Consider the following 23363-nt stretch of genomic DNA (forward strand, 5'->3'; position numbering starts at 1 on the left):
TGAGATCAAGTTGGATGGAAGGGGACTTGGGTGGAGCATAAACATGCGTTGGGCTAAGTGGCCTATTTCTCTGCTAGAAATACAACTGGTGAGATTTTCCAGCCCCCCCTGCGTGATGCTTCCCAGCAGTGGAGGCAGCCTGCTATTGGCCGCGAATGGGAGCTCCCACTCCCGCCGATATCTATGGTGTTTTGCGTGGCTCACACTCCCCACCTGGAGATTGCCATTGGCAGGACCGGAAGATCCTGCTGGTGGGAAGAGCTGGAAGATTCAGCCATATGCAATTGTATGTAATAATACTTCCTGGTGGATACCATAAGAATTATTATTCTTATAGAACTGTAGGGCTTTAAATCCACACAATAGATTGCAATTGCATTATTTTATAGAATTAGCATTTCTTATTTTCAGTCATTACATAATAAATTATAAACAGTTTCTCATTTTTTAATTAAAATAAAATTTTACCTCGGTATATCTTTGTCTATCGTAACACAACCATAAAAAAACACTATGATCCCAACCAGTGACGCTGGCATCAGCAGTTGAGTGTACAACCCCAGCCATGCAAAGTAAAGCCCAATCTTCTCTCCAAAGTACTTCCTATAAAATACGAGAATGTTAAAAATATTAGTAAACAATTTATTCTAATTAAAATACCATTAAACACTTTCTTCCTTTCTAAGATGCTACCCAGGCCAAGGTGAGGGAGGAGGTAAATAGTATACTCAAGGGCTTTGCATTCGAAAAGGAGGCAGTGTTCAAAAAGTTTTTGTTCCTTAAAATTGATAAGGTACCGAGGCCAGATGAGATGCATCAAGGATACTGAGGGAGGTGAGAGTGGAAATTGCAGAGGCACTGGTGATAGTCTTCCAGTTTTCCTTATGCACAGGAATGGTGCTAGAGGACTGGAGAGTTGCAAATTTGCATCCTTGTTCAAAAACGGGTACAAGAATAATATTGGCAATTGCAGACCGGTCAGTTTGACGTCAATGGTAGGGAAATGTCTGGAAACTATAGTTCAGGACAAAATCAGTATTCATTTGGATAAGTGCAGGATAATTTTGAAAAGCTAGCGTGGATTCATTAAGGGAAAATCATGTTTAACTAACATTGGAGTTTTTTGAGGAGGTAATAGTGAAGGTTGATAAGGGCAATGCTGTTGATGCGGTGTATATGGATTTTCAAAATACATTCGATACAGTGCCACACAAAAGACTTGTGAGCACAATTCTAGCTCATGGAAGAAAAGGGAAAGTGTGCACTTGGATGAGAAATTGACTGAGTGACAGGTAACAGAAAGGAGTGATAAATAGTTGTTTTTCAGATTGGACAAAGGTTTTTAAGTGGAGTTCCCCAGGGGTCAGTTTGTGACCCTTGCTCTTCCTGACACATATTAATGATCTGGACTTGGGTTTTCAGAGCATGATTTCACAATTTGTGGATAATACAAAAATTGGAAGCATTGTAGGAGCCGTAATTCTCCGGCCGGTGGGATTCTCTGTTCCTGCCGGAAGAGCACCCCCACGGCATTGTGAGGTGGTTTCAATGGGAAATCCCATTGACAAGCAGTGGGAGCAGAGAATCCTTCTGCCAGCAAATGGCGAGCCACTAAGTGAGACATGGCTGGGTGCCTGGAGAATCTAGCCCCAGCTTTGATGAGGTTAGACTTGAACTTCAAAAGAACATAGATGATTTGCTGCATTGGGCTGACAAGTAGGAGATGAAATTCCATTCAGGATGAACATGGAGGTACAGTATAAAATAAACTGAGGAACTCGAAAGAAGGTGCAGGAAAAAGGAATCTTGGTGTATATGTGCACAAGTCACAGGGCATGTTCAGAAAGCTGTTTATAAAGCATCTGTTTTTATCAGGTTTTATTCATAGGGGCATTGGGTACAAGAGTAGGAAAGTAATGTTGAACTTGTATAAGTTAAGCCTCATCTGAAATACCACATCCAGTTTTGAGCGGCATTCTTGCGGACGATGTGAAAGCTTTGAAGAGAGGCGATTCCCAATGTTGATGCCAGGGGTAAATACCTGTAGATTGAGGGAAGATTGGAGAGGTTGGGACTGTTTTTCTTGGAGGAAAGAAGGCTGAGAGGAGACTTCATAGAGTTATTCAGATCTTGAGGGGTATTAACAGGGTAAATAGTGAGAATTTTTTCCATCTCAAGAGTATATCAAGAACTAGAGGGTGTAGATTCAAAGTAATGAGCGAAAGGAGTAGATGTGATGTGAGGAACAACATTTTTACTTATTGGAGGATGGAGTTTGGAACAGACCTCGTGAGAGGGTGTTGGAGGCAGGTTAAAACGAGGTATTCGAAAGGGAATTGGATTGCTATCTGAAAAGAAAGAATGTGCAGGGTTACTGGTAAAGGGAGGGGAGTGGGACGAGGTAGAATGGGCTTTCAGAGGACCAGTGCAGCCGCAATAGGCCAAATGGCTTACTCCTGCATTATAAAGATTCTGTAATTCAGTCGGAGTTAAGACAAAACAGTCTGAATTAAATACACCAACCCCACAGCTCCAGTAAGCAACTGTGCACAAAGTAACCACACACTGAAGGATCACTTCCTCAATTCTACAGTTCGCGACTGGTACGGAAATTGGTGGGGTGGTAAATAATGAGGAGGATGGCCTTAGACTCCAGGAGGATATAAATGGGCTGGTCAGATGGGCTGATCAGTGGCAAATGGAATTAAATCTGGATTAGTGTGAGGTGATGTACTTGAGCAAGACAAACATGGCACTGGCATGCATGATGAAGGGCAGGACTATGGGAAGCACCGAGGATTAGAGGAACCTTGGTGTGCTTGTACACTGGTCCCTCAAGGTAGAAGAGCAGGTGGATAAAGTGGTGAAGAAGGCATAAATTATACTTGCCTTTATTGTCCGAGGCATAGGGCTGGATTTAACCAATTAGGAACAAAGTCCCAAAGCGAGCACGTTTAGCCGTGTGTTTCCCGGCGCTCGCAGCGACTCGCATTAAATACGGGGCCTCAGCGGGCAATGCATGGCCGAGGCCACACGTAGCGCCGTTTTGTAGACTGGTAACATTTTTAAATGGTGTCCCGATCTCCAAGGCCCCCATAGCGAGCCTCGACCCCCCAGCCCAAACACACAATGGCAGTGAGTTCCACACTTCCATCACCCTCTGGATGAAAAAGATTTTCCTCACATCCCCGCTAAACCTCCTGTACCTTGCGTTAAATCACTGCTCCATGGTCATTAATCCCTCCACTAAGGGAAAAGTTTCTTCCTGTCTACTATATCTATGCCCCTCATAATTTTATATGTCTCAATCATGTCCCCCTCTGCTCCAAGGAAAACAATCCAAGTCTATCCAATCTCTCTTCACAGTTAAAGCTCTCCAGCCCAGGTAACATCCTGGTGAATCTCCTCTGCGGTCTTTCCAGCGCTATCAGATCCCTCTTATAATGTGGATTCCAGAACCAGCCCCAAACCCAAACCCAAACCCAAACCCGCCCCCAACACCCAAACAGAGCACCACTGGCCCAATTACGTGCGTGCAAAAATTGGCAGCCTGGCACCTTGGCAGTGTCAACCTGGCACCCTGATAGTGCCATGCCAGCTGGCAGTGCCACCTGGGCAGCTTGACATTTCCCGGAAGACACCCAGGTGGCACTGCCAGGGCACCACCCTGACCAAAGGGCATGCAGCTGGGGGCCTCCAATCCCCTGGGAGTCCCCACGAGTGCCTTTCTGTCTGGTCCATGTTTGTGAGGAACACTGCTGAATGGTGCTCGCCTGAGGTCTCCAAGGCAAAGGGTTGAATCCCAAAGCCTCAGGTACCGCGGGAATCTGCACATTAGAGTGAGACAGTTAGTCTCACTCTAATATGCAGATTTGCCAAAAGGTGATCCTGCCCACAATGGGCGTGATTTACAGCGCAACATCTCACGAGATCGCATTGGATCTCGCGAGGAATTGCGAGCCAGGTAGATCCCACGGGCGGGGTCTATTGTGTCAATAGAGTTTAAGAGCAGGGAGATAATGCTGGAAAAGTACAAAATGCTGGTTAGGTCACAGTTGCCATATGGTGTGCAGTTCTGGAATCCACATTATAAGAGGGACCTGATAGCATTAGAAAGATTGCAGAGGAGATTCACCAGGATGTTACCTGGGCTGGAGAGCTTTAACTGTGAAGAGAGATTGGATAGACTTGGATTGTTTTCCTTGGAGCAGAGGGGGACATGATTGAGACATATCAAATTATGAGGGGCATAGATAAAGTAGACAGGAAGAAACTTTTCCCTTTAGTGGAGGGATCAATGACCATGGAGCATTGATTTAAGGTAAGGGACAGGAGTTTAGAGGAGCTGTGAGGAAACTCTTTTTCACCAGAGGGTGGTGGAAGTCTGGAACTCACTGCCTGGAAGAGTGGTGGAGGCAGAGGCCCTCATAATATTTAAGAAATATTTAGACGTGCACTTGCAATGTCAAGGCATACAAGGCTATGTGCGAAGTGTTGGTAAATGGTTAGTTAAATAGTTAGGTGGTTGTTTTCGACCGGTGCAGACACGATGGGCCGAAGGGCCTTTTCTGTGCTTAGACTTCCATTACTCTATCACTATGACAATGTAGTCTTGTCTCTGACTCACCCACCCGTCAAGAGTGGTCCTTTGATAGGAACATGGATCAGAGAACTTATTCACCAATAATTATCTGATTTTATTTGACTAACGCTTAACTGCCCTCCGAAATGGCCTGGTCGTATCAAGCCACTGTGAAACGAAATAAATTACATGGAATCAATCAAGGCACCGGAAACATCTGTTGCTCTTTTTAATGAGTGGAATACTATACCACTGGTGTCGCCAATAATGTTGCCAATCGGCACCAATAATGTTGCCAAATTAACTAGATATGGCAGTTATTAATGATAATATTGCTTTTCAGAGTTGCCAGGAATCAAATGATACCACCACAAGGCTTCACCGGACATCGATCAAAGACCAAACAACCAGTTAGTCAGTTCAAGTTCAACGATAGTTTATTTACACACAAGGATTACTTCGACATGCAACATAAAACACTACAAGTTAAACTACACCTAACAACTACAATAACCTATACTTAACTTCAGGGCAACCGGCTCTTTGCAGATGAACAAGGACTTTGTTCGGATCTTGCGTGGCTGGGTAGAAGAAGTGGCTTAGTTTCTGCTGGGCTCATCCGTCTGGTAGTGATCGTTTGTCTTGAACTTGTTTTCTGGTCATAATGTACCGTGGAAGCATGGATCGGTACTTGGGACTACGATGTGGTGGCCATCACGGAAACTTGGATAGAAGAGGGGCAGAAATGGTTGTTGGAGGTCCCTGGTTATAGATGTTTCAATAAGATTAGGGAGGGTGGTAAAAGAGGTGGGGGGGTGGCATTATTAATTAGAGATAGTATAACAGCTGCAGAAATTTGCACTGAGTGCTGAATTTGGTGCATTTGAGTGCGATAGTGAGAGTTTGGTGACCGAGGGAGTTAGGTGAGGAGGGAGTAAGGCGCTCCTTTCATTTTGTTTCCGACATTTCCGCAAAGAGTGCGAAGAGAGCCAGGAGTTTACAGAAAGTGTAGCTGACTGGGAGCAGGGTCGGAGGGCGGAGATCTAGTTAGTCCAGAGGGCAGCTATATTCTGTCAGGTAAGAGGGGATGGAGGCTAGGCCAGTTACATGCTCCTCCTGTAGGATGTGGGTGGTGAGGGATACCACCGGTGTCCCCGCTGACTATACCTGCGGGAAGTGCACCCAACTTCAGCTCCTCAAAGACCGTGTTAGGGAACTGGAGCTGAAGCTGGATGAACTTCGGATCATCCGGGAGGCAGAGGGGGTGATTGAGAAGAGTTACAAGGAGGTAACCACACCCAAGGTACAGGACAAGAATAGCTGGGTTACAGTCAGGGGGAAAAAAACAAACAGGCAGAAAGTGCAGGGATCCCTCGTGGCCGTTCCCCTTCAAAACAAGTATACCGTTTTGGATGCTGTTGGGGGGGATGCCACACCGGGGGAAGGCCCTAGCGGCCAGGTCTCTGGCACTGAGTCTGGCTCTGGGGCTCAGAAGGGAAGGGGGGAGAATAGAAAAGCAATAGTTGTAGGAGATTCAATGGTTAGGGAAATAGATAGGAGATTCTGTGGTCGCGAGCGAGACTCCCGGAAGGTATGTTGCCTCCCGGGTGCCAGGGCCAGGGATGTCTCGGATCATGTCTTCAGGATCCTTAAGGAGGAGGGTGAGCAGCCAGAAGTCGTGGTGCACATTGGTACCAACGACATAGGTAGGAAAAGGGGTGTGGAGGTAATAAACAAGTTTAGGGAGTTAGGCTGGAAGTTAAAAGCCAGGACAGACAGAGTTGTCATCTCTGGTTTGTTGCCAGTGCCACGTGATAGCGAGGCTAGGAATAGGGAGAGAGTGCAGTTGAACACGTGGCTGCAGGAATGGTGTAGGAGGGAGGGCTTCAGGTATTTGGATAATTGGAGCGCATTCTGGGGAAGGGGGGACCTGTACAAGCAGGACGGGTTGCATCTGAACCAGAGGGGCACCAATATCCTGGGAGGGAGGTTTTCTAGTACTCTTCGGGAGGGTTTAAACTAATTTGGAAGGGGAATGGGAACCGGATTTGTAGTCCAGCAACTAAGGTAGCCGATATTCAGGACGCCAAAGCGTGTAATGAGGCAGTGGGGAAGGGAACACTGACAAAGGAGAGTACTTGCAGGCACGGAGAGGGGTTGAAGTGTGTATACTTCAACGCAAGAAGCATCAGGAATAAGGTGGGTGAACTTAAGGCATGGATCGGTACCTGGGACTACGATGTGGTGGCCATCACGGAAACTTGGATAGAAGAGGAGCAGAAATGGTTGTTGGAGGTCCCTGGTTATAGATGTTTCAATAAGATTAGGGAGGGTGGTAAAAGAGGTGGGGGGGTGGCATTATTAATTAGAGATAGTATAACAGCTGCAGAAAGGCAGTTCGAGGAGTATCAGCCTACTGAGGTAGTATGGGTTGAAGTCAGAAATAGGAAAGGAGCAGTCACCTTGTTAGGAGTTTTCTATAGGCCCCCCAATAGTAGCAGAGATGTGGAGGAACAGATTGGGAAACAGATTTTGGAAAGGTGCAGAAGTCATAGGGTAGTAGTCATGGGCGACTTTAACTTCCCAAATATTGAGTGGAAACTCTTTAGATCAAATAGTTTGGATGGGGTGGTGTTTGTGCAGTGTGTCCAGGAAGCTTTTCTAACGCAGTATGTAGATTGTCCGACCAGAGGAGGGGCAATATTGGATTTAGTACTGGGTAATGAGCCAGGGCAAGTGATAGATTTGTTAGTGGGGGAGCATTTTGGAGATAGTGACCACAATTCTGTGACTTTCACTTTAGTAATGGAGAGGGATAGGTACGTGCAACAGGGCAAGGTTTACAATTGGGGGAAGGGTAAATACGATGTTGTCAGACAAGAATTGAAGTGCATAAGTTGGGAACATAGGCTGGCAGGGAAGGACACAAGTGAAATGTGGAACTTGTTCAAGGAACAGGTGCTACGTGTCCTTGATATGTATGTCCCTGTCAGGCAGGGAAGAGATGGTCGAGTGAGGGAACCATAGTTGACAAGAGAGGTTGAATGTCTTGTTAAGAGGAAAAAGGTGACTTATGTAAGGCTGAGGAAACAAGGTTCAGACAGGGCATTGGAGGGATACAAGATAGCCAGGAGGGAACTGAAGAAAGGGATTAGGAGAGCTAAGAGAGGGCATGAACAATCTTTGGCGGGTAGGATCAAGGAAAACCCCAAGGCCTTTTACACATATGTGAGAAATATGAGAATGACTAGAGCGAGGGTAGGTCCGATCAAGGACAGTAGCGGGAGATTGTGTATTGAGTCTGAAGAGATAGGAGAGGTCTTGAACGAGTACTTTTCTTCTGTATTTACAAATGAGAGGGGCGATATTGTTGGAGAGGACAGTGTGAAACAGATTGGTAAGCTCGAGGAAATGCTTGTTAGGAAGGAAGATGTGTTGGGCATTTTGAAAAACTTGAGGATAGACAAGTCCCCCGGGCCTGACGGGATATATCCAAGGATTCTATGGGAAGCAAGAGATGAAATTGCAGAACCGTTGGCAATGATCTTTTCGTCCTCACTGTCAACAGGGGTGGTACCAGGGGATTGGAGAGTGGCGAATGTCGTGCCCCTGTTCAAAAAAGGGACGAGGGATAACCCTGGGAATTACAGGCCAGTTAGTCTTACTTCGGTGGTAGGCAAAGTAATGGAAAGGGTACTGAAGGATAGGATTTCTGAGCATCTGGAAAGACACTGCTTGATTAGGGATAGTCAGCACGGATTTGTGAGGGGTAGGTCTTGCCTTACAAATCTTATTGAATTCTTTGAGGAGGTGACCAAGCATGTGGATGAAGGTAAAGCAGTGGATGTAGTGTACATGGATTTTAGTAAGGCATTTGATAAAGTTCCCCATGGTAGGCTTATGCAGAAAGTAAGGAGGCATGGGATAGTGGGAAATTTGGCCAGTTGGATAACGAACTGGCTAACCGATAGAAGTCAGAGAGTGCTGGTGGATGGCAAATATTCAGCCTGGATCCCAGTTACCAGTGGCGTACCGCAGGGATCAGTTCTGGGTCCTCTGCTGTTTGTGATTTTCATTAATGACTTGGATGAGGGAGTTGAAGGGTGGGTCAGTAAATTTGCAGACGATACGAAGATTGGTGGAGTTGTGGATAGTAAGGAGGGCTGTTGTCGGCTGCAAAGAGACATAGATAGGATGCAGAGCTGGGCTGAGAAGTGGCAGATGGAGTTTAACCCTGAAAAGTGTGAGGTTGTCCATTTTGGAAGGACAAATATGAATGCGGAATACAGGGTTAACGGTAGAGTTCTTGGCAATGTGGAGGAGCAGAGAGATCTTGGGGTCTATGTTCATACATCTTTGAAAGTTGCCACTCAAGTGGATAGAGCTGTGAAGAAGGCCTATGGTGTGCTCGCGTTCATTAACAGAGGGATTGAATTTAAGAGCCATGAGGTGATGATGCAGCTGTACAAAACTTTGGTAAGGCCACATTTGGAGTACTGTGTACAGTTCTGGTCGCCTCATTTTAGGAAGGATGTGGAAGCTTTGGAAAAGGTGCAAAGAAGATTTACCAGGATGTTGCCTGGAATGGAGAGTAGGTCTTACGAGGAAAGGTTGAGGGTGCTAGGCCTTTTCTCATTAGAACGGAGAAGGATGAGGGGCGACTTGATAGAGGTTTATAAGATGATCAGGGGAATAGATAGAGTAGACAGTCAGAGACTTTTTCCCCAGGTGGAACAAACCATTACAAGGGGACATAAATTTAAGGTGAAAGGTGGAAGATATAGGAGGGATATCAGAGGTAGGTTCTTTACCCAGAGAGTAGTGGGGGCATGGAATGCACTGCCTGTGGAAGTAGTTGAGTCGGAAACATTAGGGACCTTCAAGCAGCTATTGGATAGGTACATGGATTACGGTTAAATGATATAGTGTAGATTTATTTGTTCTCAAGGGCAGCACGGTAGCATTGTGGATAGCACAATTGCTTCACAGCTCCAGGGTCCCAGGTTCGATTCCGGCTTGGGTCACTGACTGTGCGGAGTCTGCACGTCCTCCCCGTGTCTGCGTGGGTTTCCTCCGGGTGCTCCGGTTTCCTCCCACAATCCAAAGATGTGCGGGTTAGGTGAATTGGCCAATGATAAATTGCCCTTAATGTCCAAATTGCCCTTGGTGTCGGGTGAAGGTGTTGAGTTTGGGTAGGGTGCTCTTTCCAAGAGCCGGTGCAGACTCAAAGGGCCAAATGGCCTCCTTCTGCACTGTAAATTCAATGATAATCTATGATTAATCTAGGACAAAGGTTCGGCACAACATCGTGGGCCGAAGGGCCTGTTCTGTGCTGTATTTTCTATGTTCTATGTAATGTTACACTTGGTTTTAGGCGTAGGCCGGGGCCAAGAGAGACCGAACACATGGCTGTGTCTCTTTTTATCCCTCTGGGATTTCGCGCTCTTTAGGGCGGTCCTTAGGTTTGGACGCAATAATTCGACAGGCTTCGATCACTGCCTTCGATTTTGGCCAATACAGGGACGAGTGCTTTGATGGCTGGGCGTGTCCTGAGTGGTCATTGACCTTGGCTGTTTGGGCTTTCTTAGCAAAGGGTGTGGCACCAGTTAGTCTGCATCTGTATCGGTTACCTGAGTACAGTTCTTTTGATCTGGGGAAATGGGCCATTAGAATGCAAACGAGCAGGGGTTTCGATCGCGTCTAGCTATCTGGGTTGCAAATACACACACAAGCTCTGAGTGTGTCTGAGTCCTGGGTTGTCCATAATTCCCATGGTCCTTTGCAGGTGACCATCTGAGGTGGCTACATCCCGTCTTCTTGATCCTGAACGCGAAGCGTGGTGGATCACACTGTTGATCCTCATCCGTCCTTGGTGTGCCAGTTACCCTTGGTCAAGGATAGGTTCTACACTACTCTGTCCTTTGTTTTGGAGCATTTACCTAAGTTTTATTAACACATCATACATTCATAATCTCTAAGGGGTCACTATAAAACATTCAACTAGTACACATTTAACTTATTCGCACAAGGGAATATCTAACGATCACTATCTAAGCTACTCTCATGCTGCTGGCAAATATATAAAGGAACTTATGTACAATGCAAAAGTTTTAAACCAATGGCAGCATCACATTTCTACTTAACTTATCAGCATTACAGAAGTGTACAATCTTTATTTGCCACTTTATTAGTGGTTACATTGTTTGTTGGGTTGGGTGAATTCCAAAGAAGGGGGCTGGGAGTGTATATATCGGGGAGCGGGAGGCTCTTTTTTGCCATTTGCGGAGTCTAAGTGTCTGGATGACACTGCAGATTATCGCTATTACCAGAAGGGCCTCTACTGTGTAGGAAAGGGAATACCATTTAACAATGTTTTCGCACCAAGTGGGGGTATCAGTGTTTATCTCTATGTGTGGCGTGCTGTCTGGGCTAGGGGTATCATGTTTTGTGGTCATGTTCGGGGCTGGTGTGGTGTAGGATACAGAGGCTTGTAACGCGCACAGTTGTAGGAGTTCAGCAATGATCATAATGTAGATCATCAGTTCTCTCTTCATCCTGTCTTCTGGTCTTCGTTCTTCGTATATTCCTGGGGTTGCAAGCATAATATCTGTTATCGTTGGTTAACATCTTGTTTTGTTCGTCTTTCTCTCCTTAACTTCAATTACCCATTAGAATCAACACATGTGTGACTCCCTCATTTTTTTTTTTTAAATAACCTTTTTTTAGGGAGGACAAGTACAGAGACTGTCGCAGCTTGTGGTCAATGCTTGGAGTAGGCGGACAATTTCTTCGACCAGTCTTTCTTAAATCACAACCATGGAAGGTTGAGGCTTATCTTTAAGTAGTCGAATTTTAGGGCAGCCGGTTTTGTAAAGTTTCTTCGTCCCAGGGACCAGAGGTAGTTCGCGTATAGCAGCATATATGTGGCAACCAAGTATGCAACATGTAAATAGCAGGTGGGGAAGCGACCAAAGAGTCGCGGAAGGTAAAGGGATGAGTGTACAGACTGTGGCGAAGGGCATTCTTTAAACCGCAATAAGAGTAGAGAAGGGAAAACTAAGACCTGCCAAAGACAGTGGAAAGTGTAAAGAACCATTCCAGAGTACTCAAAGTGACGGGAACATGAGGTGCATTCTTGCGGCAGGGCAAGAATGGGTGGGATTCCATGGTAGGGCGGTGAACAGTGCCGTTGCTCCACTACCCGAGCTTAGCTGACTGGATGCATTTGGGGTCCTCAGGCAGGGCGGGGATCAGTGCCGTTACTCCCTACCTGGGTGACCTGAACGAGCGGAAAGAATTTGTAACACGTGTGAGATCCAACAATTGTTCCTTTAACGGCCATTGGTCAGTAAATAGCTTCGGAGAGTAACTATGACTGTATCAAGAAATTGGGTGTCAGGCCGACATTAATTAAAACCACGTAGCAATAAGAAAGAAAGAAGAAAATAAAAGGCGAGCAGGCTCCATCAGTAAGTAGGACACCGTAATTCTTATGCGGCTCCTTTTTCTCATCATCTGGACACCTCAGGATTCTGTATCGAAAAGCGTTGTAAAGGGTTACCGTAATGGGAGTCAGACTCGGAATCGTCACCATCTCCCGGTTGCCAGACTCTTGTCTGCCGTTTTTGTGCCGTGGCCGCGTTGGCCGTCGTGGAATCTGAATCGTCATGTCTTACCAATCTACAAGAGTTGTCGCTGTGCCAAAAAGGGGTTCGTTTGTCATGAGGCGTAGGGACGGTGGCAGTGAAGGGAAAATTACTGTTGTTGTGCGGTGGCGGTGGCTCTGGCTGTGGAAGGGGATATTGGGGCCAAACATGTCCTGGTCGTGGTTCCAGGGGCTGGAGTGACTGGGACCGGGGAGGTTGTACCAGTGGTCAGTGATCGTGGTCAATTCGGGGAGGCTGGCGCTATCGTCTGAATCAAGCTCAAGGTGGAAAGCTGTACTTGTGGGCGGAGACAAGGTCGGGTCTGTGGGCGTGGACGTGCTGTCATGGCTGGGGGAGGGTTGGACTAGGTTGTCGATGGGCGGGGCAGAATCGTCTGCTATTGCCAGGGAGATGTGGTGGGAGTGGTTACATTGGGTTCCATAGACTTTGAGCTGGTTGATGTGGAACCAACCAGTTTTACCATTGGGATACGTTATCTTGTACACAGAGGGGCTCACTTTGGCTGAAATTGAGTAGGGTCCTGCAAATTTAGGGGAGACGAACGAACTGGGATTGTACAGGGAAACCATAACTTGCTGACCAACTGTATACTCGACGGGGTGGACTGTTTTATCAAAGCAGGCCTTACTTTGCTTTTTCCTAGCGCCTAGTTGGACAGCTGCAGCGAGCTGTGCTGCTTTAATATTTTCCGTGACTTGTTGGTCTGCTTTTTCATGGGTGAGGGCGGTGACTGTGGGGTTTGCCAAATCGAGTCCTAATAAATATTCAGTTCCTTTCATGGGCCGTCCGGTCATGAGAGTGTGGGGGGTGAAACCTGTGGAACTGGATTCTGTGTTCCTAATAAACATAAGGGCGAATGGGAGGACTATGTCCCATGTGGTGTTTTGCTGTTGCACCATTTTTCTAATGGTCGCTTTCAAGGTGCAATTCATTCGTTCAACAATGCCACTGGATTGGGGGTGATACGCTATGTGAAATTTTTGCTGGATTCCAAAAACTGTTCGGCCATTTTGCATGACTCTGCCGGTGAAATGGGAACCTTTGTCTGACTGAATGCTGCGGGGAAGACCCCAGCATGTAAATATCTGTTGGGTCAAAATCTTAGTTGTGGCTTTCGCTGTGTTTGTCCGGGAGGGAAATGCTTCTACCCATTTTGTAAAGGTGTCGATTACTACTAATACATATTGAAAACCATTTCTGCAGGGGGGGAGGGGACCAATGTAGTCGAGCTGTAAATTTGTCCATGGACCATTAACAGGTCGGGTATGTCTCAATTGTCCTTTCTTGGAGTACCTTTCAGGATTGTTCTGTGCACAGATTAAACAATTCTCAACATAATGCGTGACGTCTGCTTTTAAATCGGGCCACCAGCACAAAGGTCTGAAATGGGCAATGGTATTGTCTGTCCCCTGATGTCCGTGTCCGTCATGAAACTGGTAAATTACCTGGTTTCTGTCCTGGGTGGGAACCACATAAATTCCATTTTTCAAAACTATAACGTCCTGTACCATCAGTGAGTCCTTGAAATTGTCGTAGGGGACTGGGGAGTTACCGTCTAAAACTTGCTTAAGAGTGTTATCTGCCTTTTGGGCCTGGGCTAAATCTTCGATATTGGTCTGAGAAACCTGGACTGCGTGTATCGGTTCACTTTTGGGGGGCTGCCAAAAGTGTCCGTGGCATGACCCTGACTTGGCTAAGGCGTCTGCCTTTACATTACCGGGTGGGGAGGAACGATGATGGCTTCTCACTTTGATTATGCCATATGTGCGGTCTTTTGCTGCCTTAAGGATATGCTTCAACAATGGGGCTGAGGGTAGGGGTTTACCATCAGCGGATACGAATCCTCGAGATTCCCACAGGGGCAGGAATTCGGTCAAACTATTGCAGACATATAAACTGTCTGAATGTATGTCTGCAGGTGTTGGAAAGGAATCTGGGTGTTGTACTACATATGCTATAGCTGCTAATTCGGCTGCTTGTGATCCTAGGTGGCCGGGCAATTTTAAAGCTATTTCCTCTAATGCGCGTCCCTGTGTGTCTTCCACATAAATTCCACAACCAGTTATTCTCTTTCCATTCTCTATGGTGGAGGAACCGTCGACATAAATCTTCAAAGCGTTGCCCGTGGTCTGGGGATTCTGTGTCTGGATGTCTGCTCGTGTGTGTAGTGACTTCGGAATAAAGGGTCCTATGTGGTGCTTGGCTGCAATGATCTGGTACTTATGTGGGGTTCCTGCAGACTGAAGGTTGTCTGCTAAAACGTGTGGGTCTTTCTACGTTTAACTGTAATGTCCCTTCCTTGTAATAACAGTGTCCAGCGAGCTGCTCTAATCTGGCTGACTGAACAGTCCTTTAACCTACCATCTAACAATAGCTGTGTTGGGGTGTGCTCGGTTAAAATCGTTACTGGGTTAAGGCCTGTGATGTATGCAAAATACTGTACTGCCCAAAAGACTGCGAGTAAGTGCCATTCGCAGGCTGAAAATCCTTGCTCTACGGGATCCAAAATTCGTGAGGCATAGGCTACGGGTCCTAATCGGTCATGTCTTTCCTGTAGGAGTACTTCTGGGAGGGTTCGGTCGGTGGTCGCTACGTCTATGGCGTAGGGAGAGTGTGGGTCTGGAACTAGTAAAGCAGGGGCTGTGCCTAGGGCGCCTTTTAATTCATCGATGGCGTCTGAGGAAGCCATTCCCATGGGGCGTTCTTTTTAAGGAGCTCTGAGAGTGGGGCTGCTTTTATGGCAAAACCATCTATATGGTTCCTACAATATACAACTAATCCTAAGAATGACCGGAGTGCAGTGACATTGTGGGGCAGGGGCAATTTAACTATTGACTCAATTTGTTTGTGTTCAATGTCACTCTTCCCGTGGGTGATAATGGTACCTAAATAAAGGACCTTTTCTTTTAGGATCTGGGCTTTTCTCGGGTTAACCTTGCATCCAATTGACTGTAAGAGACCTAGCAATTCTGAAAGAAGCTTAACATGCTCTTCCTTTGTGTCCGTCTGTAGGAGTAAGTCGTCCACATACTGAATATGGCATTCAGGGCGGGAAAATTTGGAAAGTCCGTTGGCCAATTGTCGGTGAAAAATGGAGGGGGAGTTGTGGAAACCTTGCGGGAGGCATGTTGCCCTTGAAATGTGAACACAAACTTGTATTGACAGGCCTTATACAAGAGAATGGAGCAGAAGCCATTGCTAATGTCCAGCACTGTTAAGTACTTTGCTTGTACTCCCTGTTTGAGCATGGTTTCGGGACTCATGGCAATGGTGGGGCCAGCTAATGGGGTGATCTTGTTGAGCTCGCGGTAGTCAATGGTTAATCTCCATGAACCGTCGGGCTTCTTTTCGGCCAAATTGGGCCACTGGTTGTTGAGGCTACGGGCCGAGTTACTCCTTGATCTAGTAAGCTATTGATGACTTTTGAGATCTCACCCTTGGCTCACTGTGGGAAACCGTATTGCTTATGGGGCTTGGGATTGGGACTTGAAAATGTGACCATGCCTGGGATCTTCCCACAATCGCGTTTGTGTTGGGCTAAGGCTGCTTTATGTTTTCTGAGGACCTCTCTAATTGTCTGGTCTGTACTAATTGTTTGCGGATCAAACCAATAGTCTCCTACTGAGCAAATCCTATATTCGTAGTCTCCTACTGTGAGTATAGCGGGGGCTCTCGCTGTTTTGGCCATTTTCTATACACACCTATTCACGGGGTCAAAGGAAAGGTTGTGGGAGCTCATAAAGTCGATTCCTAGAATGTGCTAGGCTATTTGGGGCAAGTCGACTAAAACAACGGGGTGCCTGGTGTTTATGGTTCCTATCTGGATACGGGGCTGTAATGTATCGCTGCTGTACGTGTCCGGTAAATCCACTAAGGGTGGTGGTGACTGTGGTGGGCCATTTGTCATGCTGGAACATTGTGGAGGAGTTTAAAGTGGTGCGGGACCCTCAAGTGTCCCAAAGGAACTCTACTGGATGTCCCGGACTGTGCCTGTGACTACTGGTCTGCCTGATTTGTCCCAGAGTGTGTCGCAGGCCCAAGTTGGGGAGTCGGAACACCATCAATCTGTGGTGTTGATTACTGCATTATTTGTTCGGGCACTAATGCTATGTATGGGCATAACATTGTTCCTAGGTGGGGCGTTCGATTGCTGGTGCCGTTGCTGGTTCGGGGGTGTTTTGTCTGCATTCGCGGGTGTAATGTCCCATGTGTCCACAATTATAGAAACCTCTTGGTGCCTGTGCTCTGGGGTGCTGTCCTTAATATCTGCCCTCATTTACCCATTCTGGGTCCTGATTAGTCCTGACTGGGTGCATATTCGCCTCTGCCTTTTCCTGACCTGCCTTCCTATGTAGGGATTGTTCCCAAGCTCTGGAGAGTCACTTTAAAACCCAAACTTCATTATGTGTGGCGCCTGCGTTGTCGTAATTCACACAAGCCTTTTGACCTGCTTCTGTGGCGTGGGAGACTAAAGTGCGGGCCCATTTAGTTGTGTCGTCATTACCTAAGTGTGCGCGGTTCAAATCCCCAAATACTGCTTTGAAATGGATCCAAAGGCCACCTGCAAATGCAGTCGGATGCTCTCCCTTCTTTTGCCTACAACTGTTCAAACCTTCTACGGGGTCTACAAACTTGTTGTACCCAATCGCAATTAAAATAGCCGTTTTCATCTCCTGTAGGGTTCCTCCTCCTACATTCTGGGGTTCTGGTAAAGCTGAGCTAACGGACGGGTCAAGGCTCATGACTCTAAGCTTAACTCCCTCCCTTTCGTCCAGACCATACATAACAGTTTGCTGTCGTACTCTCTCAAAAAATTATGTGGGTCTGCGGTGGGTTTGAATGGTTCAATTTTGGCGCAGGCATCTCTCAGTTGGGTGATGGTTAGTGGGGTGGTGTAAACGAAATCAGGCTCATCCCGATCTGATGACTTGCGCTGTGTGGTGACCGGATTCATGGGGGTGTGTGCTGCCTGTGCAGCCGGTGGTGCGGGTGCTTTCCTTTTCGGGGCCTGGGGGGGCTCTATTGTGATTTTCGGTATCCTCCACATATCTATGGGTGGTTTCATTTAGTTCTTGACAATTGGGGCCATTCTCCTCATCTAAATCTTGTCCAAAGGTATCTCTGAATCCGTTTTGCACTGACAGCAGTGACTGCAACTTCTCTATTTGTCGTCTACATTTCGCGTGATCTACTGTGCTCTGTTTTTGTTCTGTAGTGGAGCTTTGGAGCACGCGTAAAGCTGCCTTTAAATCCGCGCATTGTCTTGTTAACTGTGCTACCTGCTGTTCCGTCTCTTCTCGTAGCAAGACTGCGCGCTGTGTATCTTGGTAGGCTTTATCATTCTGGGTCTGAAAGCTGCTAAGGTGAACTAAACAAGATTGGTGTACCCGTTTGACATCAGCTATCTCTTTATCTTTAGCTGCCAACTGTTCCCGGAGATGCTCATTAATCTTTTCACATTCACTATAGTTTCCCTCATTCTTCTCCCATTCTCAACTAGCTGTCTGCGGAACGTCCTCACGACCTCCTCTGTGCCTCGCAACTGTGCCAAACAGGACACTATTGCCATCGGCTTATGAACTTTTATGCATTCTTCTTATGTACCTCGGTTAGGTTGTCCCACCAGGTTTGTCCTATGCTTCCTGGACTTGACTCATCATTTGAACAAAACTCGGACCGAAGGGGCCATCCTTTCCCCTTCAAATACTTTCTCAACTCTTCTTCCCACATGGGGCACTGCTCTGCTCTGTTGGTCGCTGCGACCTCGGGTTCCTGCGAGTTCATTAGGCGTTCCATCGCTTTTGTGGCCATTATTATCTCTGTTTTGTGGCTACTATTATCTCTGTTTTCCTACCGTTAATCTCTGTTTTCCTACCGTTAATCTCTGTTTTCCTACTTCTAGGTTTTTTTTTTTCTCTGCTTCTAACTTCTCTTTTCCTACCGTTAATTTGGGACAGGGGGAATAAGGCGGTGATTCGAACAAGGGGTATGGCCTCGGCTATTTTCTGGTTCACAATACTCCCAATATTTTTACGCAAAATCTAACAAGTTTACCTTATATTCCTGTTAGTATGCATGCAGGTTAATACACACTTCCGAATCTTGGTGATTTGACCGATACGGGTCTTACACTTGTGGCTTCTTTCAATTTTCCTCAATTGGATTTCAAAGTTTGTGGGTTCTCTCGGAGTGACAAAATCACTTCTAATTCGAGTCCCGTCAGAGGTCGCCAATAATGTTGCTCTTTTTAATGAGTGGAATACTATCCCACCAGCGTCGCCAATAATGTTGCCAATCGGCACCAATAATGTTGCCAAATAACTAGATATGGCAGTTATTAATGATAATATTGCTTTTCAGAGTCGCCAGCTATCAAATGACACCACCACAAGGCTTTACCGGATATCGACCAAAGACCAAACAACCAGTTAGTCAGTTCAAGTTCAAAGATAGTTTATTTACTCACTCACAAGGATTACTTCGACATGCAACATAAAACACTACAAGTTAAACTCACCTAACAACTACAATAACCTATACTTAACTTCAGGGCAACCGGCTCTTTGCAGATGAACAAAGCCTTTGTTTGGATCTTGCGTGGCTGGGTAGAAGCTTAGTTTCTACTGGGCTCATCCGTCTCGTAGCGCTCGTTGGTCTTGAACTTGTCTTCTGGTTGTAAGCTACACTTGGTTTTAGGCGTAGGCCGGGGTCAAGAGAGACCGAACACATGGTTCTTTTTATCCCTCTGGGATTCCGCGCTCTTTGGGGCGGTCCTTAGCTTTGGACCCAATAATTCGGCAGGCTTTGATCACTGCTTTCGATTTTGGCCAATACAGGGCCGGGTGCCTTGATGACTGGGCGTGTCCTGAGCGGTCATTGACCTTGGCTGTGTGAGCTTTCTTAGCAAAGGGAGTGGCGCCGGTTAGTCTGCATCTGTATCGGTTACCTGAGTCCAGTCCTTTTGTTCTGGGGAAATGGGCCATTAGAATGCAAACAAGCGGGGGTTTCGATCGCGTCTAGCTACCTGGGTTGCAAATACACACACAAGCTCTGAGTGTGTCTAAGTCCTGGGTTGGTCATAATTCCCATGGTCCTTTGCAGGTGGCCATCTGAGATGGCTACACATCAATGGCACATACCCAACTTTGGCAACTTTACAAAATCCTCCTTATTATGAGACAGCAGCTTGAGCCAAAATTGGCAAAACTGTCCCACAGATTAAGAAAACAACATTATACTCAAAATCTTGCCTACCAGGCAATACCCAGGCACCACCATATCCATCCACCAGAGGTAGCTATATTTGCTATATTTGTTCAAATTCTGGCTCAAGTAACAATGCGTTACTGCCACACACTATGGAGAATATCCCAAGTCGGAAGATGAGACTTTACTCCATAAGGATTGTCTGGTGGACACTCCTATCAATACTGTCATGGAATCTCAAGTCGGGAGGGAGTCCCCTGGAAATCCTCAACATTAACTCTAGACCTCATGAAATCTCATGGCATTCGGTCAAACTTGGTCAAGGAACCTCCCACCTACTTCCCCCTCTCCAGCACCGCCCCTAACCCATCAACTGCTGAATCAGTACTCCATGTTGAACATCATCTGGAGGAAGCACAGTGGTTGGCAAAGGCACATAATGTTCTCTGGGTGGGGGATTCAATGTCCATTATCAAGAGTGGCTCGGTAGCATCACTACAGACTGAGCTGGACAAATCCTAAAGAACATAGCTGCTAGACTCGGTCTGCAGCAGGTGATGAGGGAACCAACAAAAGGGAAAAACCTACTTGAGATTCCATGACAGTATTGGTAGGAGTGACAGTCCTTGTGGGGGTAGAGTCTCATCTTCCCATTGGGGATACTCTCCATAGTGTTGTGTGGCAGTAACACATTGTTACACGAGGCAGATTTTGAACAAATATAGCAATTCAAAACTTGGTATCTATGAGGTGTTGTGGGCCATCAGCAGCAGAATTTTACTCAACCACAATCTGTAACCTCTCGGCACAGCATATCCTCCACTCTACCATTACCATCAAGTTGGGGGCCAACCCTGGTTCAATTAAGAATGCAGGAGGCTTGCCAGAAGCAGTATCAGATAGGCCTAAAACTGAAGTGTCTACCTTGTGAAGCTATAACACAGAACTATGTCTGTGTCAAACAGAGGAAGCAACATACAATAGACGGAGATAAGTGATCCCACAACTCACAGATGGCTAAGCTTTGCAGTTCTGCCACATCCAGTTTGAAAGAACCCAACAGGAGGAGGAGGGTCCACAAATATCCCCATCCTCAATTATGGGGAGACCAGCATAACAGTGTAAAGGTTAAGACTGAAGTATTTGCAGCCATCTTTAGCCAGAAGTGTCAAGTGGATGATTCATCTCAACTTCCTTCAGAGGTCCCAAGCATCACAGATGTCAGTCTTCAGCCAATTTGATTCACTCTACATGATATCAATAAATGCTGAAGGCATTGGGTACATTGTGCCGTGACAATATTCCAGCAATAGTACTGAATATTTTGCTCCAGAACTTGCCGCGTCCGTAGCCAAGCTGTTCCTGTACAGCTGCAGCATAGGCAATTACCCAGCAATGTGGAAAGCTGCCCAGGTATGTCCTGTGCGTGAAAAGCAGGACAAATCCAACCTGGCCAATTACCACCCCATTAGTCTACTCTCGATCATCAGTAAAGTGATGGAAGGGGTCATCGACAGTGTTATCAAACAACACTTACTCAGAAATAACCTGTGCATTGATGCTCAGTTTAGATTTGACCAGGGTCATTCAGCTCTTGACCTTATTACAGCTTTGGTCCAAACATGGACAAAAGAACTGAACTCAAGAGGTGAGGTGAGAGTGACTGCCCTTGACATCAGGGCAGCATTTGACCAAGTGTAACATCAAGGAGCTGTGGAAAAATTGAAACCACTGGGAATCGGGGTAAAATCTCCACTGGTTGGAGACAAAGGAAGATGGTTGTGGTTGTTGAAGGTCAATCATATTAGTTCAAGGACATCACTGCAGGGCTTCCTCAGAGTGGTGTTCCAGACCCAACCATTTTCAGCTGCTTCATCAATGACATCCCCTCCATTATAAGGTCAGAAGTGGGGATATTTGCTGAAGATTGGACAATGTCAGCACCATTCACAACTCCACAGATACTGAAGCAGCCCATGCCCGTATGCAGCAAGACCTGGACTACATTCAGCTGTGGGGTTGTAAATGGCAAGTAACTTCCACACCACACAATTGCCAGGCAATGACTATGTCCAACAAAAGAGAATCTAATCATCTCCTCTTGACATTCAATGGTATTACCATTACTGAATCTCCCACTATCAATACCCTTGACCAGAAACTCAATTGGACATATAAACACTGTGGCTACAAGATCAGGTCAGAGGCTGAGAAATCTGCAGTGTGTAATTCACCTCTAACTCCCAAAGACTGTCCACTGCCTACAAGGCACATGTCAGGACTGTAAAGGAATACTCTCCACTTGCCTGGACGAGTGCCAGTTCCAACAACACTCAAGAAGCTCAACACCATCCAAGACAAAGCAGTCCGTTTGACTGGCACCCCATCCACCACAGTTGAACAGTGGCAGCAGCATGTTCCATCTACAAGTTGCACTGCAGAAATTCACCAAGGCTCCTTCCACTGGACCCAACCTCTATCACCTAAAAGAACAAGAGCAGCAGATGCATGGGAACACCATCACCTGCACGATCCCCTCCAACCCACACACCATCCTGACTCAGAACCGATCCTTCACTGTTGCTCGGCCAAAATCCTGGAACTCCCTTCCTAACTGCACTGTGGGTTTATCTACATCACATGGACTGCAGAGGTTCAAGAAGGCGGCTCACCGCACCTGCTCAAGGACAATCTGGGATGGGCAAAAAGTGCTGGCCACAACTTTTAAGGGTCATTAATTTTAGTTGGCAGAAATTTATGTAGGCCAGTAATCAGTTAAGCTCCATGAATGAGTTCTGGGTTTGTGCTCCTGTTACACAGAGCACTGTGTAAACATCTAATTCTAACCTTTGTGCCAATGTCTTTTCAGTAAACTATTACCTTCCCAATATTCCACAACTGTACCATTGTGTGATACTTTAAAACCATGTAATCATTAGAATTAAGAAATGTTTCTCAGTTATTTCCAAAGGAATAACATTTTAAAAACTACCTTATCAGGTCAACTGGCTGGTATTTATAAAACACTCCATATCGGGCCCATTCTCGATACAGCAGCTATAAGGTAAATTAAAGACATTAATAGATTATAAGAGTACATTTCTGGTACCTTCACAAATAGCTAGTTATGATCAATTGAAACACTCAATGTCTCCATTTGCACGAAGTCGGTACTTTCAAGTTTCTGGCTGTTGACTAGTTTGAATCCAGTTTCCAAAATGAATGAATCCATTCTCGGCCCTTATTTATCAGGTGATGATGTTTTAGGAGGTCAGGCCCTTTGGTGCCCAATGTAAAAAAGGTTTGAATTGTGAGAGGCTTTGCTTCTGGTATAGAGATTTATTAAATGGGAATGCGAGTGAGAGAATGGATTATAACCATAGAGGGCCAAATTAGCCAATAAACCCACCAGCTGCGAAAGTACTGCAGATTCCGGAAATCAGGAGCAAAATCTAAAATTGCTGGAAATGCTGAATATTGCCAGCATTCTATTTTGACCATGTCTACTGAATGCCCACACATTGCAACAATTAGCCAAATGATTTTTGATAAATGGGTACTAAACAGTTGTGTTGAACAATGATGAACAAAGTTGCCCATTCAAGGATCAGCTGTTACAGTAACCAAGTGAAAACTTACTTCAACATTAGACAGGCTGAGAGATGCTGAATATGGGCATTTTAAAACATGTTGCTAGTTAAAGTTGAGCCTGGCTTCTGATTTCCTCTCGTCATTATTTGTCTGTAAATATAATACTGATTGTATTTCTCCTATTCTCTATGGATTACATAGGATATATGGTACAGGAAAAGACCATTCAGCCCCAACCAGCCTCTGCTGAGGTTTATGCACCACTTAAGCCTCCTCCCATGCATTTAAATCTGTCATGTAACTCTCTGTTGTCTTCT

The 23363-nt window shown here is 46.1% G+C and overlaps 1 protein-coding gene across 1 annotated transcript in view; it reads right to left on the bottom strand.

Annotated features, from left to right (window-relative positions):
- LOC140388072 (anoctamin-1-like) overlaps positions 1 to 23363 on the bottom strand; it is a 239442-nt gene that overhangs the window by 122842 nt on the left and 93237 nt on the right. Inside the window, exons 10-11 of the mRNA XM_072471680.1 lie at positions 22448 to 22512; positions 469 to 603 (exon numbers count right to left, since the gene is read on the bottom strand). Of these exons, the coding sequence (XP_072327781.1) occupies positions 469 to 603; positions 22448 to 22512 (200 nt within the window). The remainder of the gene's footprint in view (positions 1 to 468; positions 604 to 22447; positions 22513 to 23363) is intronic.

The sequence above is a fragment of the Scyliorhinus torazame genome, chromosome 13 (genome assembly GCF_047496885.1).
Source record: "Scyliorhinus torazame isolate Kashiwa2021f chromosome 13, sScyTor2.1, whole genome shotgun sequence".
NCBI lineage: Eukaryota > Metazoa > Chordata > Chondrichthyes > Carcharhiniformes > Scyliorhinidae > Scyliorhinus > Scyliorhinus torazame.